Raw genomic sequence first — 15,659 nt, 5'->3', positions numbered from 1 at the left:
CGAAACATGTATTGATTTTATGATTTTTATTTTAGTATTCGTAAATTTTTTTTATGATATGATATGATACATAATTTTATAGTATTAATCAGAGCCCGTTCTAAACCAGCGGATTTTGATTGGTTTCAAAGCCATAATGGAAAAATTTGAAAAGCATCTCCTTTAGCTAAGGCTAGGGGCGAAGCACCTCATGTTTTTAATAGAGGGAAGTAAAGAATTAATTAATTTTATGATTAATATATTATGAAACAAGAAGGCTTTAAACGATGATAGATTACCCATTTAACATTTTAGAATAAATTAGGGCGGTTTCTTCTGTTAGTTGCTATCATAACATCACAATAGGTTATACTTATGAGTAACTGTAATTTTATTGAAGGTTGATTTATTTTAGAATCTGACTTTTATCCCTAAAATAATTTACTGTTATAAAGTAATAAAAAATGCATACTAGATTAAGTATACAATAGTCCTTTATTACTGTTAAAAAAGTTTATATATAATTAATTAACCGCTTATTTTGCAATTGATCTTCTTATAAACCTCCCCCACATAATTTAACATATTTATGACGCTTATTTTATGTTAGGTTAGGTTAAAGTTGGTCTAACACAGTACATTAGATATATGTATAATATTCTATCTTCTAAATAGGTTCATGATTAAATAAAAAAAAATAAGAAAAAAACCGCCCTGTTGTACCACATCTTGTACACATTTCAACCAATAATATGGCCAAATTGTCCTCCACTGTGTTCCTATTGGATGATTTAGAAAGGATGTATCTTTTATATTCATTACCTGTGCTTTTTATTATATAGATAAAAAGGTTTCGTGATTTTTAACTATTAAATTCTATTTCTATTTCAGAAAATAAAAATGCATAGATTACTGTTAATGAGTGTTGTAGGTGCTACTGTACTGTGCACAGTTGGGGCACAGAATGATAATTCTACGGGGGAGCTAGCCCTCCCTAATCCCAAGGTATTTATCAATCTATTCATCTGTTTTTATATTTTTCATTCTATCTATCTATTTTTTATTAGGCAAGGAGTGAAAATTGGGCTGTTTATTACACTAGTCCCCAAAGTCTTGTGTTTTATTATTCGCTGAGTATTTGATCGGATGGTTCACTAAATTGACTGTCCAAACGTTTTAACCACTAATTTTTATCTACTCAAGTGGTATTTTTGTGTATAATCATTGGGGATGTACGTCAATTTATCGGCTTTTGTCTTATTCCTTTAGATCCTTGAATTATATTAATAGGATCAGACATACCTAGTTTGGAACCCACAACTATTGATCTATCTATCTATCTATCTATCTATCTAGGATTATGCTAATAGGATCAGACATACCTAGTTTGGAACCCACAACTATTGATCTATCTATCTATCTAGGATTATGCTAATAGGATCAGACATACCTAGTTTGGAACCCACAACTATTGATCTATCTATCTATATAGGATTATGCTAATAGGATCAGACATACCTAGTTTGGAACCCACAACTATTGATCTATCTATCTATCTAGGATTATGTTAATAGGATCAGACATGCCTAGTTTGGAACCCACAACTATTGATCTATCTATCTATCTAGGATTATGTTAATAGGATCAGACATACCTAGTTTGGAACCCACAACTATTGATCTGTGTATCTATCTAAGATTATGCTAATAGGATCAGACATACCTAGTTTGGAACCCACAACTATTGATTTATCTATCTATCTAGGATTATGTTAATAGGATCTGTCATAACTAGTTTGGAACCCACAACTATTGATCTATCTATCTATCTAGGATTGTGCTAATAGGATCTGTCATATCTAGTTTGGAACCCACAACTATTGATCTATCTATCTATCTAGGATTATGTTAATAGGATCAGACATGCCTAGGTTGGAACCCACAACTATTGATCTATCTAGTATCTATCTATCTAGGATTATGTTAATAGGATCTGTCATAACTAGTTTGGAACCCACAACTATTGATCTATCTATCTATCTAGGATTATGTTAATAGGATCTGTCATAACTAGTTTGGAACCCACAACTATTGATCTGTCTAGGTATCTAAGATTATGTTAATAGGTTTAGACATACCTAGTTTGGAACCCACAACTATTGATCTGTCTATCTATTTAGGATTATGCTAATAGGATCAGACATATTCAGCTTGGAACCCACAACTATTGATCTATCTATCAGGATTATGTTAATAGGATCAGACATACCTAGTTTGGAACCCACAACTATTGATCTATCTATCTATCTAGGATAATGTTAATAGGATCAGACATACCTAGTTTGGAACCCACAACTATTGATCTTTCTATCTATCTAGGATTATGCTAATAGGATCAGACATACCTAGTTTGGAACCCACAACTATTGATCTATCTCTCTATCTAGGATTATGTTAATAGGATCAGACATACCCAGTTTGGAACCCATAACTATTGATCTGTCTATCTATCTCGGATTATGTTAATAGGATCAGACATACCTAGTTAGGAACCCACAACTATTGATCTTTCTATCTATCTAGGATTATGCTAATAGGATCAGACATACCTAGTTTGGAACCCACAACAATTGATCTATCTAGGATTATGTTAATAGGAACAGACATACCTAGTTTGGAACCCACAACTATTGATCTGTCTATCTATCTAGGATTATGTTAATAGGATCAGACATACCTAGTTTGGAACCCACAACTATTGATCTATCTATCTATCTAGGATTATGCTAATAGGATCAGACATACCTAGTTTGGAACCCACAACTATTGATCTATCTATCTATATAGGATTATGCTAATAGGATCAGACATACCTAGTTTGGAACCCACAACTATTGATCTATCTATCTATCTAGGATTATGCTAATAGGATCAGACATACCTAGTTTGGAACTCAAAACTATTGATCTGACTGTCTATCTAGGATTGTGCTAATAGAATTCGCCATGCCCAGTTTGGAACCCACAACTATTTTTTCTCCTGGGAGTATGATCTAACCAAAGACCTTAAGGTATTCATTTTCTTGTGTGTGTCCTGTGTGCAAATTACTTGACGAGTGCATTTATATTATATAGAAAAATAACAGGATGTTTGTCTGTTTTAAGACAACTAACCGAAATGATTCTCCTTTACAATGAAGCTTCCTAAAGGTCAAGGCAAGGTTTATAATTATTTCAAATCTTATTTGTTGGTTTCCTAAAATAGTTTTAATCTACAGAAAGGATGATTTTGTTAATCATCATTATTGGGATGTATATTAATCATACATTGTCTTATCCCTTAAGATCCCTGTTTATTTAGGTTGATTGGATAACTGGTAGAAATATCTGTAGGCGCCACTGCATGGATCTTGTGTCACTTGAAACCAGGTAAAGAATTTACGGCTGCTTTCCGTGAAAGTACCTAATAGAGCACAACCTAACCCTCTTCCCACCTAAAAATAAATGAAAATATGTTACATTGGGTACAACAGCGTTAAAGGCACAAAATTAGGCCCTAAAGGGAATAAGTATAAAGAAAAACTTACTAATTCCTTAATTTCAATGACTTAGAAAACAGGATGATTTCTTTGCTCCTTAGGAACTTTGAGCGAAAACACCGAAATTATTAAATAAATTAATATCGTTTCAGCGATAGTTATTGAGTTTAGAATCTATTTAATCCATGACGGTTTATTAAAGCATCTTTTATGAATGTTTTATTTGATGTACAATATTTCATTTATTTAGAGAGGAGAATGAATTTGTGAAACAGAGAATGATTAATGGCCTTATCAGGTGAGATAGATAGATAGATAGAAAGATTGGTAAATTTATAGGTAGAAGTACCTAATTACAAAGGTAAATAGATGACCTCTTGGAGGCTAGGTGACGACAAGTCCTCTTCACGCCACCTTAAACACACTCTCCGTGTAAATTGCAGTGTAACACGCTTAATTGCCCATATTATTAGGCAAGGTAATGTGGTAACCGCCTCGGTTAAATGGCCGTTACCCAAGTTCAAATGACTACGGCAGTGCGAACAGACATGGACACGTATAATTATAGAGAAGCTGGGCTTCTCTAGCTATCACTAAATAACAAACAAAGTCTATTCAGATGTTACTTTATTCAGGGTCCAAAGGTTACTAATTTATAATACAACAAATAATAAATACACAGATTGGAATAAATAATACTAAAGCAAAATCAATATAAATACATATACATTAATCAGAATGGGCAACAATGATCCCCCATCCCTGGAAGGGGTGGGGGAACCAAACAATGCAGCTTAACCATAATACGGCTGTCAAAATCTATCATTAATTTTAAAGCATAGGAAGGGGTCAGGCTGACCCCTTCCCCGGTACTCGGGGGAGGGCCCTCGGCCCTTCTCCGAACCAAGGTCAGGGTTGCCACGCAACATGGCTCAGGGTCGCCGAATACCACAGTAACACTCAACAGACAACTAACTCTTTGATTGCACCACTGTGCATGGTAATCAAGTTGCGCCTGTTTTTGGTCTAAGTCATTCCCACTACGTCACGCATCTGATATAGCAGGAGTAGGAACCATTTTTAACGTCTTTAGTTATGACCCTATGACGATTCCATAAATTTCACGACACAGCAACGGGTAGTAAATAGATAGCAAGGTTGACAAGGCTTTATAACTTTATAATATGAGGGAAGATTAATTTAATGTCCATTTTCAACTCCCCTACGAAATTTAAGAAGTAAGTAAGACCAAGTACAGTTACAAGTAAACCATGAATTCTTTAACTTCTCTTCTAAAAGAGACAAAAATTCTAAAAAAAATAATGGACATTCAATCATTTAAAACAACTTAAGATGATATGATTATGATGTTATTATTACAATAGCGTTGCATGGTAGATTTAGGTTTCTATTATTAAAGCTAGGATTTATACAATTTATTTAATTAACACTTGGTATTGCTGCGTTATGTATGGACGGACAAGACATGTTGCTGTCCCAAATTGAAACAAGGGCTCGGCAGCCGCGCGACTGCCGCCAACAAGCCTCAGTAAAATTATCATTTTATAAATTTTAAATTCAGCTGGATGTATAAACCTGTTCCTAAACAGACAATCCATCCTTTAGGGATTTTTTTCTTCGCATATGCTGGTTTAAAGGTGAGGTTTATGCGCGGCTGCGAGCCCTTCTTGAAACCATGATCCTGAATAAAAATAAGTTGTTTCATGACATATATCTAAGAATTACTTATGTTTGTAAAACATTACAGATAATTAGGGGAGTTTACATATTTTTCTCCCATGTTTAAACATGCCTGCGAAAAAACTATTCCACCTTTTAAACATTTCTTTCCCTATGACTTCAGCCTCAACTTAAAAATGGTCTAAAATTGTTTTTTCCCCTTTGTAATAACTTCAGAACTAAAATAAGATATCCATTAGAGTAATAACAAATTGGCCTCTAACCCCTCCGCTAATCAAATACTTCTTTAAAAATTAGATATGTATTAGTGGTTTTAAAGAAACAAACATTTTCTATGAACAAGCAAATATTCTTTTACATACATTAAAAGGACAATCATTGCTTATCTTTAATAAATTGAGATTATTCATGATTATTTTTGTAAGATTTGTACCTTTTTGCTTATGTCATATTTGAATTTTTATCTTTAGTTAAAAATCAATTCATTTTAACAGCTAATAATTATATATTTTGGTTTAAAAAATATCTAATATTATTTATGGCATCGTATTATAGACAGCTTTCCGCTGATATTAAAATGATAAATTATAAAAATAATATCAGTTATGTTAGACTCGATGGGCAGCAAAAAACTGGAATTAATTTTATGATTTTTATTTTAATATTCGTAGAAAATTCTGTAATACGATTCTATACACGATTTTCAGTAGGGTAGAGGATGGGGTAAAGGGGGTGGATGGGGGTTATCGTTCTTACATTTTTAGAATACATGAAAATTTGGTTCAACATCCAAGTAATAATATATCGATTACCAGAACTATTCCTTTAAAGACTTCTTATGACATGAAAGACACACGAGTAGACAGGACAGGATTATGTCACTTGACGTATAGACGGACGTACAGAACTACCATAGTCATAAAGTAGCTGCGCTCCTAAAAATGAAAAGCTACCAGGAGTGTTCCTTTAAAGCCTAGCCATGACATGAAACACACACTAGTAGACAGGATGATTTCACTTGACGTATGGACGGACGTACAGAACTTCTCTAGTCATAGAGTAGCTGCGCTACTAAATATAAAAAGCTACTAGGAGTGTTCTTTTAAAGCCTAGCCATGACATGAAACACACACGAGTAGACAGGATTATGTCACTTCTGGAACATGGATACATAGTCACAAACTTCAATCAGAAAATTAAACTAGTTTTAGATGTAAAAGACGGTGTTTTTCCTTAAAGTATCTTTTCGAGCAATGAACCTCCCTCCTCCAAACTATTTTTAAAATAAATTGAATTCAAGGGGAAGAGTTGTATTGTCCTGTGCCTAAACCCTGTTGTGGGGAAAATTAAACTTTGAAATACTAGTTTGGGTTTAATATAAGGCGTTTTCCCACAAAGTACCTTGTCGAGCTCTGAAACCTATTTTTTAATAGATTAAAAGTAAGTTGTAAGATTGGGTACTGGTAAGCTCTACAGGGCCAGAACACCGCACAACCCCATTTCAATTTATTTTTAAAAATATGTTAGGCTAGGTGGGAATGAGTTAAGAACAATGCCCAGGTAAAGAAAAAAATAGATTAAACACTAAAGAAACACAAACATAAACAAATAAAATAAAATTATGAATATATGTCTATGACATTGTCAATATTGTCACATAAATTCAATTTCAATTGTTCTTTTTAACATTTCCAAGAGAAAAACGGGTAAGAATGTCCTAGGGGCACCAAAATTTTGTACATTTCTTTACGTGTGTTTAATGTTAAGTACGGTTCATCCTTTGTTTTAAAAAATGTTTCTTAAAATTTTTTTCTTTATCACTTAACAATTACGTTTGGCAAATGAGTATATAGGCTAAAAGATTTAAAGAAATATAGACTAAAAGACAGACAGATAGATAGACCAAAATTGACAAAAAATAGATATATTTAGACTGATAAACAGAAAGATAAAAAGTAGAGAGAAAAATAGTCAAAGAGTCAAACAGAAAGAAAGTAATATCGACAGAAAGATAGACAAAAAGGTAGACAGAGAGAAAAAATGTGTTTTTTTTTGTGGTGTTGTATTTTTTTTCTTGGTAGTGGTAACCCCAACCCCAAATAGTTATAAACCTTCCCAGGACCTAAAAGAAGCTACCCTGTAAAGAGTAAAAATAGTTATTTATCGCATCGTTTTATAGGCAGATTTCCGCGGATATTAAAATAAAAAATTATAAGAATAAATCAGTTTTGTTAGACCTGAGGGGTCTAAGACCCGGGCTAACAAAAAAGGTATTAATATTACGATTTTTATTTTATTGTTCGTGGAAAATGGTCTGTAATACAAAAATAGACAGGATTTTTCTGTATGGCTGAGAACCGGTTTCAAGCCAGCGGAAATAAATCGGTTTCGAAGCAATAAACAAAAAAGATAACATTCAAGCTGCACCTAATGAAAGCAGCTGAGACTGTGTCGAGCCCTGAGAAAAATGTACATTATGAATTCCACGAAAAAAGATTTATAAGTTTTAAGTAAGTCAAAAACATCCATCTAAAAGCATGACATTACATTCTTTAAAATACTTTGCTTACGGTTTTGTTTGTTGTAATAAGACATGTAAAAAAGACATAATATATTAAGATGGTCCATCTGACCCCACAATTCATCAAACACCATTATTCATGTTTGTTATATTTTTCGACAGCGATCTCTATCCTAAGAAATTCAACTATTCATAGCTGACTTATGTTTTGTCTTATGCTTCTTATTAAACGAGCGGGGATATAATTTAATCTAGCCAAGTAATACGACTAATTATAGATCTGTACACTTTCTAACTAATAGGATGACCGGGTTGTTCCTCCATTGTTTTCCTATTGATTTTGAGAGTGTGTCTCTAGATTATCTCTATTGTGTAAGATAACTATTAAGTAGATTTTATCTTGATTTTTAGGGAAGCTTTATCTTATTTTAGATATTTATCTATTACTCTATCATTGAATACTATCGCAAACATTTGATATCCTTATATAAAAGTAACAGGATGTCTGTTTGTGTGTAAATTTTATGGAAGCTTTTTATCATAAGTTTAATTTTGAGTGTAAAGATAAGATATTTTTTAATTATATACATATACTAGCGGCTGTGCCACTAGCATCTAGGGGCTCTGTATTTCAAGAGCTCGGAAATGGCAAAAAATGGCTTAAAACCATCCCAAGACATAATAGATCCGGAAATAAAATAGCCTAAAACCATCCTGGGATATATTTGAAGATTCCTTGAAAAGGAGAACTAAATCGGTTTAGCGGTTAGTGAGATCCTTCGTTACAGAGAAAAAAAAACTTATTACTTTATATAATAGGATAGGATATAGCTTTAAGGTGGGGAAGTACCTCTTGAGGCGATGCCCCTGGAGAATAGGGGCGGAGCCACTTGTACTAAAAATAAGTATGACACGAACTATGATCGAAACCCAACCCTAAAAAGCCAGAAACACTAAAAGGCTAAAGTCAATATAAATACCCCCCCCCCTTAGCCCGCCCTTCTTATAAAAAAATACCCAGAATGATTAAGAAGCAACAACTAGGTGATGTCAAAAATCTGCACATCACCGTGGCTTGCGCATTTTTTCTAGGGATAGAGGGAGAGGTATTTGTGGATAAATTATAATGAACTTGAGAAAATGTCCTAAAGATTTAAAAGGAGATAGTGATAGAGAAATATTTGATAAATAAGTAGCTATAGATAAAATGTATAGATAGGTAAATTACTAGAAAGAAAGATGAAAAAAATAAATATATTAGCTAGTTAGAATTTTTTTTTGAAGGATTGGTATATGATTAGATAGATAGATAAATAGATAGATATATAGTTCATATAAATTAGTATTGCTTGATAGTAGAAAGACATATAGATAGATAGACCCAGCAAGAGTCGCCTTCGAGCTCGTGCAATATATGAACCGATTCCTATGCTACCTCGAATTCCATAAATTAACACCTAACTTTTTGGCGATAAACGTTGGAAAATCGGCCTTTCAATCAAAAGGTAGCATGCGAGTTCACCATCGATATCGTAACAGAGGAGCTTAAATTAAAAGAGAAAGAGAGAGAGAGAGAGAGAGAGAGAGAGAGAGAGAGAGAGAGAGAGAGAGAGAGAGAGAGAGAGAGAGAGAGAGAGAGAGAGAGAGAGAGAGAGAGAGACCATTTGAGATATCGAACAACGTACCATGCTACCTTTTTTTTTAAAAAGTATCGCTGGGGACAAGTAGTTAACAAAATTAGATGTAGATAAATAGAAAGATTGTTGATATAAATGAGTAAGTAAACATTGCTTGATAGATAGATTGATAAGTAATATAAAGATAGATATTAACAAATGAGGAGTTAGGTAGATAGACAAATAGGTACAACTATTAGATAGATATAGATGGATAGATATATAGTTGTTGTTTAGCATTGCTTGATAGATAGATTAATGAGTAATAGAAAGATAGATATTAACAAATGAGGAGTTAGGTAGATAGACAAATAGGTACAGATATTAGATAGATATGGATGGATAGATAGATAGTTGATATAAATATGTAGGTCAGCATTGCTTGCAACTTATAAAACTTCCTTTTGTTGCCAAACAATAGAAACTTTATAAACCTAGAGTGATAGAATATTAGGACAAGGGTTTCAAGTATCCACGTTCATAAGTAGCACAGCAAATTCAATCTGATAGCATTTTAGAGTAAAAAAAGAACAATGAACTGTCATACAGCTATGATTTAGATAGTATCTTATGATATGAAACTTCTGTAATTTAAATGAACCTAAATAGGGTATCCCCAATGATGATAAACAAATTATACCCCTCTTAGATTAAAAAATTGGTAACCAACCAATCAAGATTCATTAAGAGTACTCAAAGTCATTTGGGTACCAGAATAATTTACAATCCAATGTCCCTTCCCTCCCGGGGTTTCTGTGGCTCTAATAAATTATCAATCACAGCACACTTTGTTTATTTATCATACTCATGTAGTATAGATTGTCAGGGACTTTGAATCAGAAATAAAAACATTTTTTACTCCTTTCCTTGAACTTATTTTTAATATGTAGAACCTAGAAAAAAAGTTGTGTTATCTAATGGTCGGTTGTGTGGCTTCCCCCCAAAGTGCCAAGACGAGACCATAAATCCTTGTCTTAATTATGAAATAAATGGAAAATAACTCGGGGGGGGGGGGGGGGGAGGGGGGTTGTAAATTTTACATTAGGTAAAGTTATGGTATGTTATATTTGCTATAGGCTATCCCATAGAATAAGGAGGAATAGAAATGAATACTGAGACCAATATTTTTTTTTGTAAAATTTACATAATTAAATTTTTTTAAGGCCCAATATGCACATTAAATTCATTTTTAATCCATTGTAAATAGGGAAGAGGAAGCTGGATTCTTGGGTACATGGCTTTTAGTAAACTATTGCAAAAGGAATTAATTTTGAATATTTTTTCTAAATAATTACTGAAATCATGTTATTCACTAACAGCCTTATAGCCGTTTTGGTCTTTCAAAAGTTCCAATTTTACTTTAGGCTAGCCAGGCAGAATCTTCTACCTGGATTCTATTCTATACTTTATCTTCTTTGGGCTATCCCCGCAGGGTTGGAGCTCCTCGCTAGGCACTTTGTAAGAAAGGACCATTTGTTGTTTTTCCACAGAGAAACGACATTAGTCTCCACAGTTTTATAATAACGCTTTCTTATTCGTTGGCTTGATAAAATTGGGGACTTTAATCAATTTTGATTGGTTGGTTCATTAAGTTAAGTGTCCAAACGTTTCAACCACTAATTGTAATTGACAGAAATGGTAATTTGTTGTATTGGGGATGTACAACAATTTATTTGCCTTTGTCTTATCACGTTAGAGCCCTGGTTTTTTTTTTCATTAAAAAGTAATTTTTCGTCAGATGCCCTTTCCCTTAGATTCTAGAAAACTCTGAAACTGAATTGTTGTAGCACACTTTATATGGTTTACTCTTCATTTAATTTAATTTTACTACAGTCATCTTCAGGGACGTACAAGCTTTTTATTTTGAGGGGGGTAAAATAAGGGGTCTCAAAGGTTTGAGGGGAGTAATCAATATACTTTTAAATTTTGAGGGGGGTAAAATGAGAGGTTTCAAAGTTTGATGGGTGTTAACACCTCTTTACTCCAACCCTTGGACATCTGTAATCATGTTTGTTGTATAGGATAATATAAGGGATGAGAAATATGTAGGTAGATAATTAAAGTATAAAATTTGTGGCAAGAAGGGGTCATTAAATTAATAATTTTCAGTAAAACTTTGTATGATATTACAATACTTTTATTAGGCTATTAGTAACTTTATAAATCAATCCATTCTCCTTCATATCTTTTAAATAGCAAAGCTACTATTTAATTGTCATTAAATGTCCTTCTGTCCGCCTTTCTAAAACAATAATAACTAGTCATTGATTCTAAATGTATTTCAGGTTTTTCTGGACCTCTGGAAGAAAGTGCAACTTTGAGGGTTGTGATAGAGAAGATTTGCAGCCCCCTCTAGTTAATGGTAAGTCGATAGATAGATAGATAGATAGAGAAGATTTGCAGCCTTCTCTAGTTAATGGTAAGTAGATAGATAGATAGAGAAGATTTGCAGCCTCCTCTAGTTAATGGTAAGTCGATAGATAGATAGAAAGAAAACTTTCTCCTCTAGTTATTGGTAAGTAGACAGATAGATAGAAAGAGAAGATTTGTAGCCTCCTCTAGTTAATGGTAAGTATCTATCTATCTATCTATCTATCTATCTATCTATCTATCTATCTATCTATCTATCTATCTATCTATCTATCTATCTATCTATCTATCTATCTATCTATCTATCTATCTATCTATCTATCTATCTATCTATCTATCTATCTATCTATCTATCTATCTATCTATCTATCTATCTATCTATCTATCTATCTATCTATCTATCTATCTATCTATCTATCTATCTATCTATCTATCTATCTATCTATCTATCTATCTATCTATCTATCTATCTATCTATCTATCTATCTATCTATCTATCTATCTATCTATCTATCTATCTATCTATCTATCTATCTATCTATCTATCTATCTATCTATCTATCTATCTATCTATCTATCTATCTATCTATCTATCTATCTATCTATCTATCTATCTATCTATCTATCTATCTATCTATCTATCTATCTATCTATCTATCTATCTATCTATCTATCTATCTATCTATCTATCTATCTATCTATCTATCTATCTATCTATCTATCTATCTATCTATCTATCTATCTATCTATCTATCTATCTATCTATCTATCTATCTATCTATCTATCTATCTATCTATCTATCTATCTATCTATCTATCTATCTATATATCTATATATTCCAGGATGGTTCTGGGCAGGATCTGGAGTAAGACTTGGCTCCAGGAACAACAAAGTTACCGGAGATTGGAGCAAGGAAAATTTGTCATCCTTTTATTTTTTCTAGTTTATTCCCTTACCTTATATGAGTGGGCGAAGGGGGTCAGTAAAATAGCCTAAAACCACCTAAAGACATTAATAAAGCTTCCATGAAAAGTATGTTCCAATCGTTACTTTTTTTTGTAAAAACATTCTTAATTTTCATTGTCTAAAAATAACAACTGTAAAAAAATTATGTTATTAATTGATTGATTGACAAATTAATATCTAAAGACTGGAGGCGCAGGAGACGCTCAGCCTGATAATAGAGAATTCGAGGTAGGTTGAGACAGACTGACAGACAGACCGACAGTCTAATGAATACAGAATACAAACAGTCAGATAGATAAACAGATATATGCATACATACAAACACACATACAGCCAAACATACATATGAATGGGTTGTAAGATAGATTGAAAAATGTGTACCGTTACAGATAGACAAACGGATAGACATTTAGACATAAGATATACATATGGACAGACATACCTACAGATGTAAAGAAATACAGACAGACAAACATTAAATTATACAAAATACATAAAGATAGACAAGACATATAGGATGAAAGACATTACAGAAAAACAAGCCATACAAATAGAAAGAAAAAAAAGATGGATTGTACACACAGAAAGACATAATAGTTATTATTCGAATCGTATTATTAGACAGCTTTCCGCGGGTATCAAAATTAAAAATTAAAACCAATCAGTTTGGCTGAGAACCGATTTTAATCTAGCGGATATTAATCTGTTATGAATTTATACTAGAATATATAACTAGCGGATACGCCCCTAGTAGTCACTCTCTAGGGGTACTTATGGTGGGTGGGGAGGCCATCGCCAAATTATAATTTTAGATTTAAATAGAAAAGCAAAAAAAGTAGGGGAAATTTTTTTTCTGGGGGCGATTTTTTGTAAGGGTAATGGCACCCTCCCCCAAAATAGTTATAAACTTCCTAGGACCACTGAGAAGCTACCATTTAAAGGAGAACTATAACGGTTCAGCGGTTAGCGAGATCCTTTGGTACAGACAGACAATCAAACAAACAAAAAAAACTGTTATTTTAAAATAATGATTTGATTTATAAATGTCAATAAAGTTTTAAGGTTTCGTGATTTTAAACTATATAAAAACTAAATTTATATCAAATATAAAATTGTTAAAACTTAGGTTGAAGGAAAGCACGACGAGGCCTGCATTGCTATGCTCAACAATTTCTATGCCGATGGCGCGGTATGTATCGTTCTATTTGTTTTAAACCTGATTAATACATCTGGGGAAGTTTGATAACAACGTAAAGCAAACAAGGGAGGGAGGGGACATTAGGCTGTTTATTACACTAGTCCCCAAAAGTTTTTTATTAACGTTTTCTTTTAAGTTGGCTTTAAAAACTTTGGGAACTTTTTGAATTCAAATTTGTTGGTACATTTAGTTAAGTTTCCAAACGTTCCAACCACTAAGTATAATCTACAGATGGGTTAATTTTGTGTATCATCATTGGGAATGTAAATTAATTGATGAGTCATTGTCGTGTTCCTTTAAATCCATGAGAGCAAACCATTTGATTGCATAACCTTTTGTCTGATTGTTCTAATTGTGCATTGTAATAAGTTGTGCTTGTTTTGGGCCAATGAAAGTCAGTTAGATAGTGTTAAACTTCCAGAAGACTTTAATTCGAATTTTTGGAAATTTTATATGAAACCAATATGAACCAATATGAAGCTTCTATGACATGGACAGACATATTACACCTTTTCTTAAAAATCATACATTAAAGTAAAAGAATAGAAGCAATTTGTTAGCAGATGAAAAAGGTCCCAACCACTTGGGCCAGGTAGTTTTAGGGTTATATATATCTATACTTATACATTTATTAATCATTCATATAATGTTTAGGTTTGGCATGATATCGCCTGTTATCACAAGAAATGGTTTGTCTGCGAGGTAATTCATTTTTAATATTTCTTTTAGAAACATTGACAATTATGCACAGCCACAATGCAGACTAACAGACATACTGACACACATTAGATGTTAAGTAGCTGCGTTAATAAAGATCATTTCGTGGGTCTAAATACCTGCTTGCGTAGCTTAATTTTTATCTGCTGTTTTATTTCCCAATGACAAACCCTACAGGGCTTTCCAGTAACCATACAAGCCCCCCACCCCCCTCCATATTTTTCTAGAATCATGTCAAAATAAGGGTGGGAGGCGAAGTTTTTATCTGTGCTTTTCTTGTACTGTAGGGAAAGCTGATAACTTTTATATATTTAGGACTCTGATGTTTTGATGGATTTCGCCAAGAAGACAAGCCCCAGATTCGCACACCGAATTTAGATAATTACAGAGTAGCTGCGCTACTTTGGTAAAACATGTACATTGTACAATGCAAATATAAGGCTAAGACATTCCCCCCTATCAAGCAAGGAAGTTGTTTTTTAATATTTTGACATCAGTATTAAGTTTTATTATTAAAGGTATTTTTGATTGATTATGACTAAAAATAGCACCTAAAATATGTACATGAATTTTAAAATAATATGGAAATAGTTAATTTTTATATGTAAACCCTTAATGTAAATTATATGGCATTATTGTTACTTATTTATTTCTCATATTTTTGGAAAAAAAACATATTAAAATTTCTTCTATTAAGCTTTACCTAATGTATATAGTTTATTAATGTTTAATTTATTTTATTTATTTATTTATTAAATATTGTATTTTCCCATTCAATATTTTACCCAATAGCACTTTTTATTATGCAATATGTAAAAAATCCTCAAAAAATAAAATAAAATAAAATGTTATTATTTAATTCTTTATATTATTATTATTATTATAATTGTAAGATTTAATAAATTTTTACAAAGTAAAATGTTCTATTTTATTTTCCAGTAAATCTCAGGTATCACTAAATTATGATTGATAAAATTACCCCATATGTTGATT

The 15,659-nt window shown here is 32.4% G+C and overlaps 1 protein-coding gene across 1 annotated transcript; it reads left to right on the top strand.

The window, feature by feature from the left end:
- Nucleotides 1–865: 865 nt before the first annotated feature.
- Nucleotides 866–15,467, top strand: LOC145323710 (L-selectin-like). Its single transcript, XM_080166178.1, has 10 exons — nucleotides 866–984; nucleotides 2,962–3,048; nucleotides 3,339–3,406; nucleotides 3,767–3,814; nucleotides 11,700–11,776; nucleotides 12,628–12,698; nucleotides 12,935–12,979; nucleotides 13,878–13,940; nucleotides 14,604–14,651; nucleotides 14,982–15,467. Exons 1-10 carry the CDS (start codon nucleotides 880–882, stop codon nucleotides 15,042–15,044), a joined length of 675 nt encoding a protein of 224 aa, XP_080022304.1. The 5' UTR covers nucleotides 866–879; the 3' UTR covers nucleotides 15,045–15,467.
- The last annotated feature ends 192 nt before the right edge of the window (nucleotides 15,468–15,659 follow it).

This window comes from Acartia tonsa, chromosome 7, assembly GCF_053477335.1.
Source record: "Acartia tonsa isolate MP-2025a chromosome 7, ASM5347733v1, whole genome shotgun sequence".
Classification (NCBI taxonomy): Eukaryota; Metazoa; Arthropoda; class Copepoda; order Calanoida; family Acartiidae; genus Acartia; species Acartia tonsa.
Note: the sequence above shows the minus strand (reverse complement) of the source record. Positions and strands in the feature narration are given on the sequence as shown.

Bases quoted from the DNA above. Each gene is read 5' to 3' on its own strand.
- LOC145323710 (XM_080166178.1), top strand. From the start codon at position 880: ATGCATAGATTACTGTTAATGAGTGTTGTAGGTGCTACTGTACTGTGC. The intron at 3,049-3,338 runs GTATTCATTTTC...CTGTTTATTTAG, and splicing joins ATCTAACCAAAGACCTTAAG to GTTGATTGGATAACTGGTAG. The intron at 11,777-12,627 runs GTAAGTCGATAG...TATATATTCCAG, and splicing joins GCAGCCCCCTCTAGTTAATG to GATGGTTCTGGGCAGGATCT.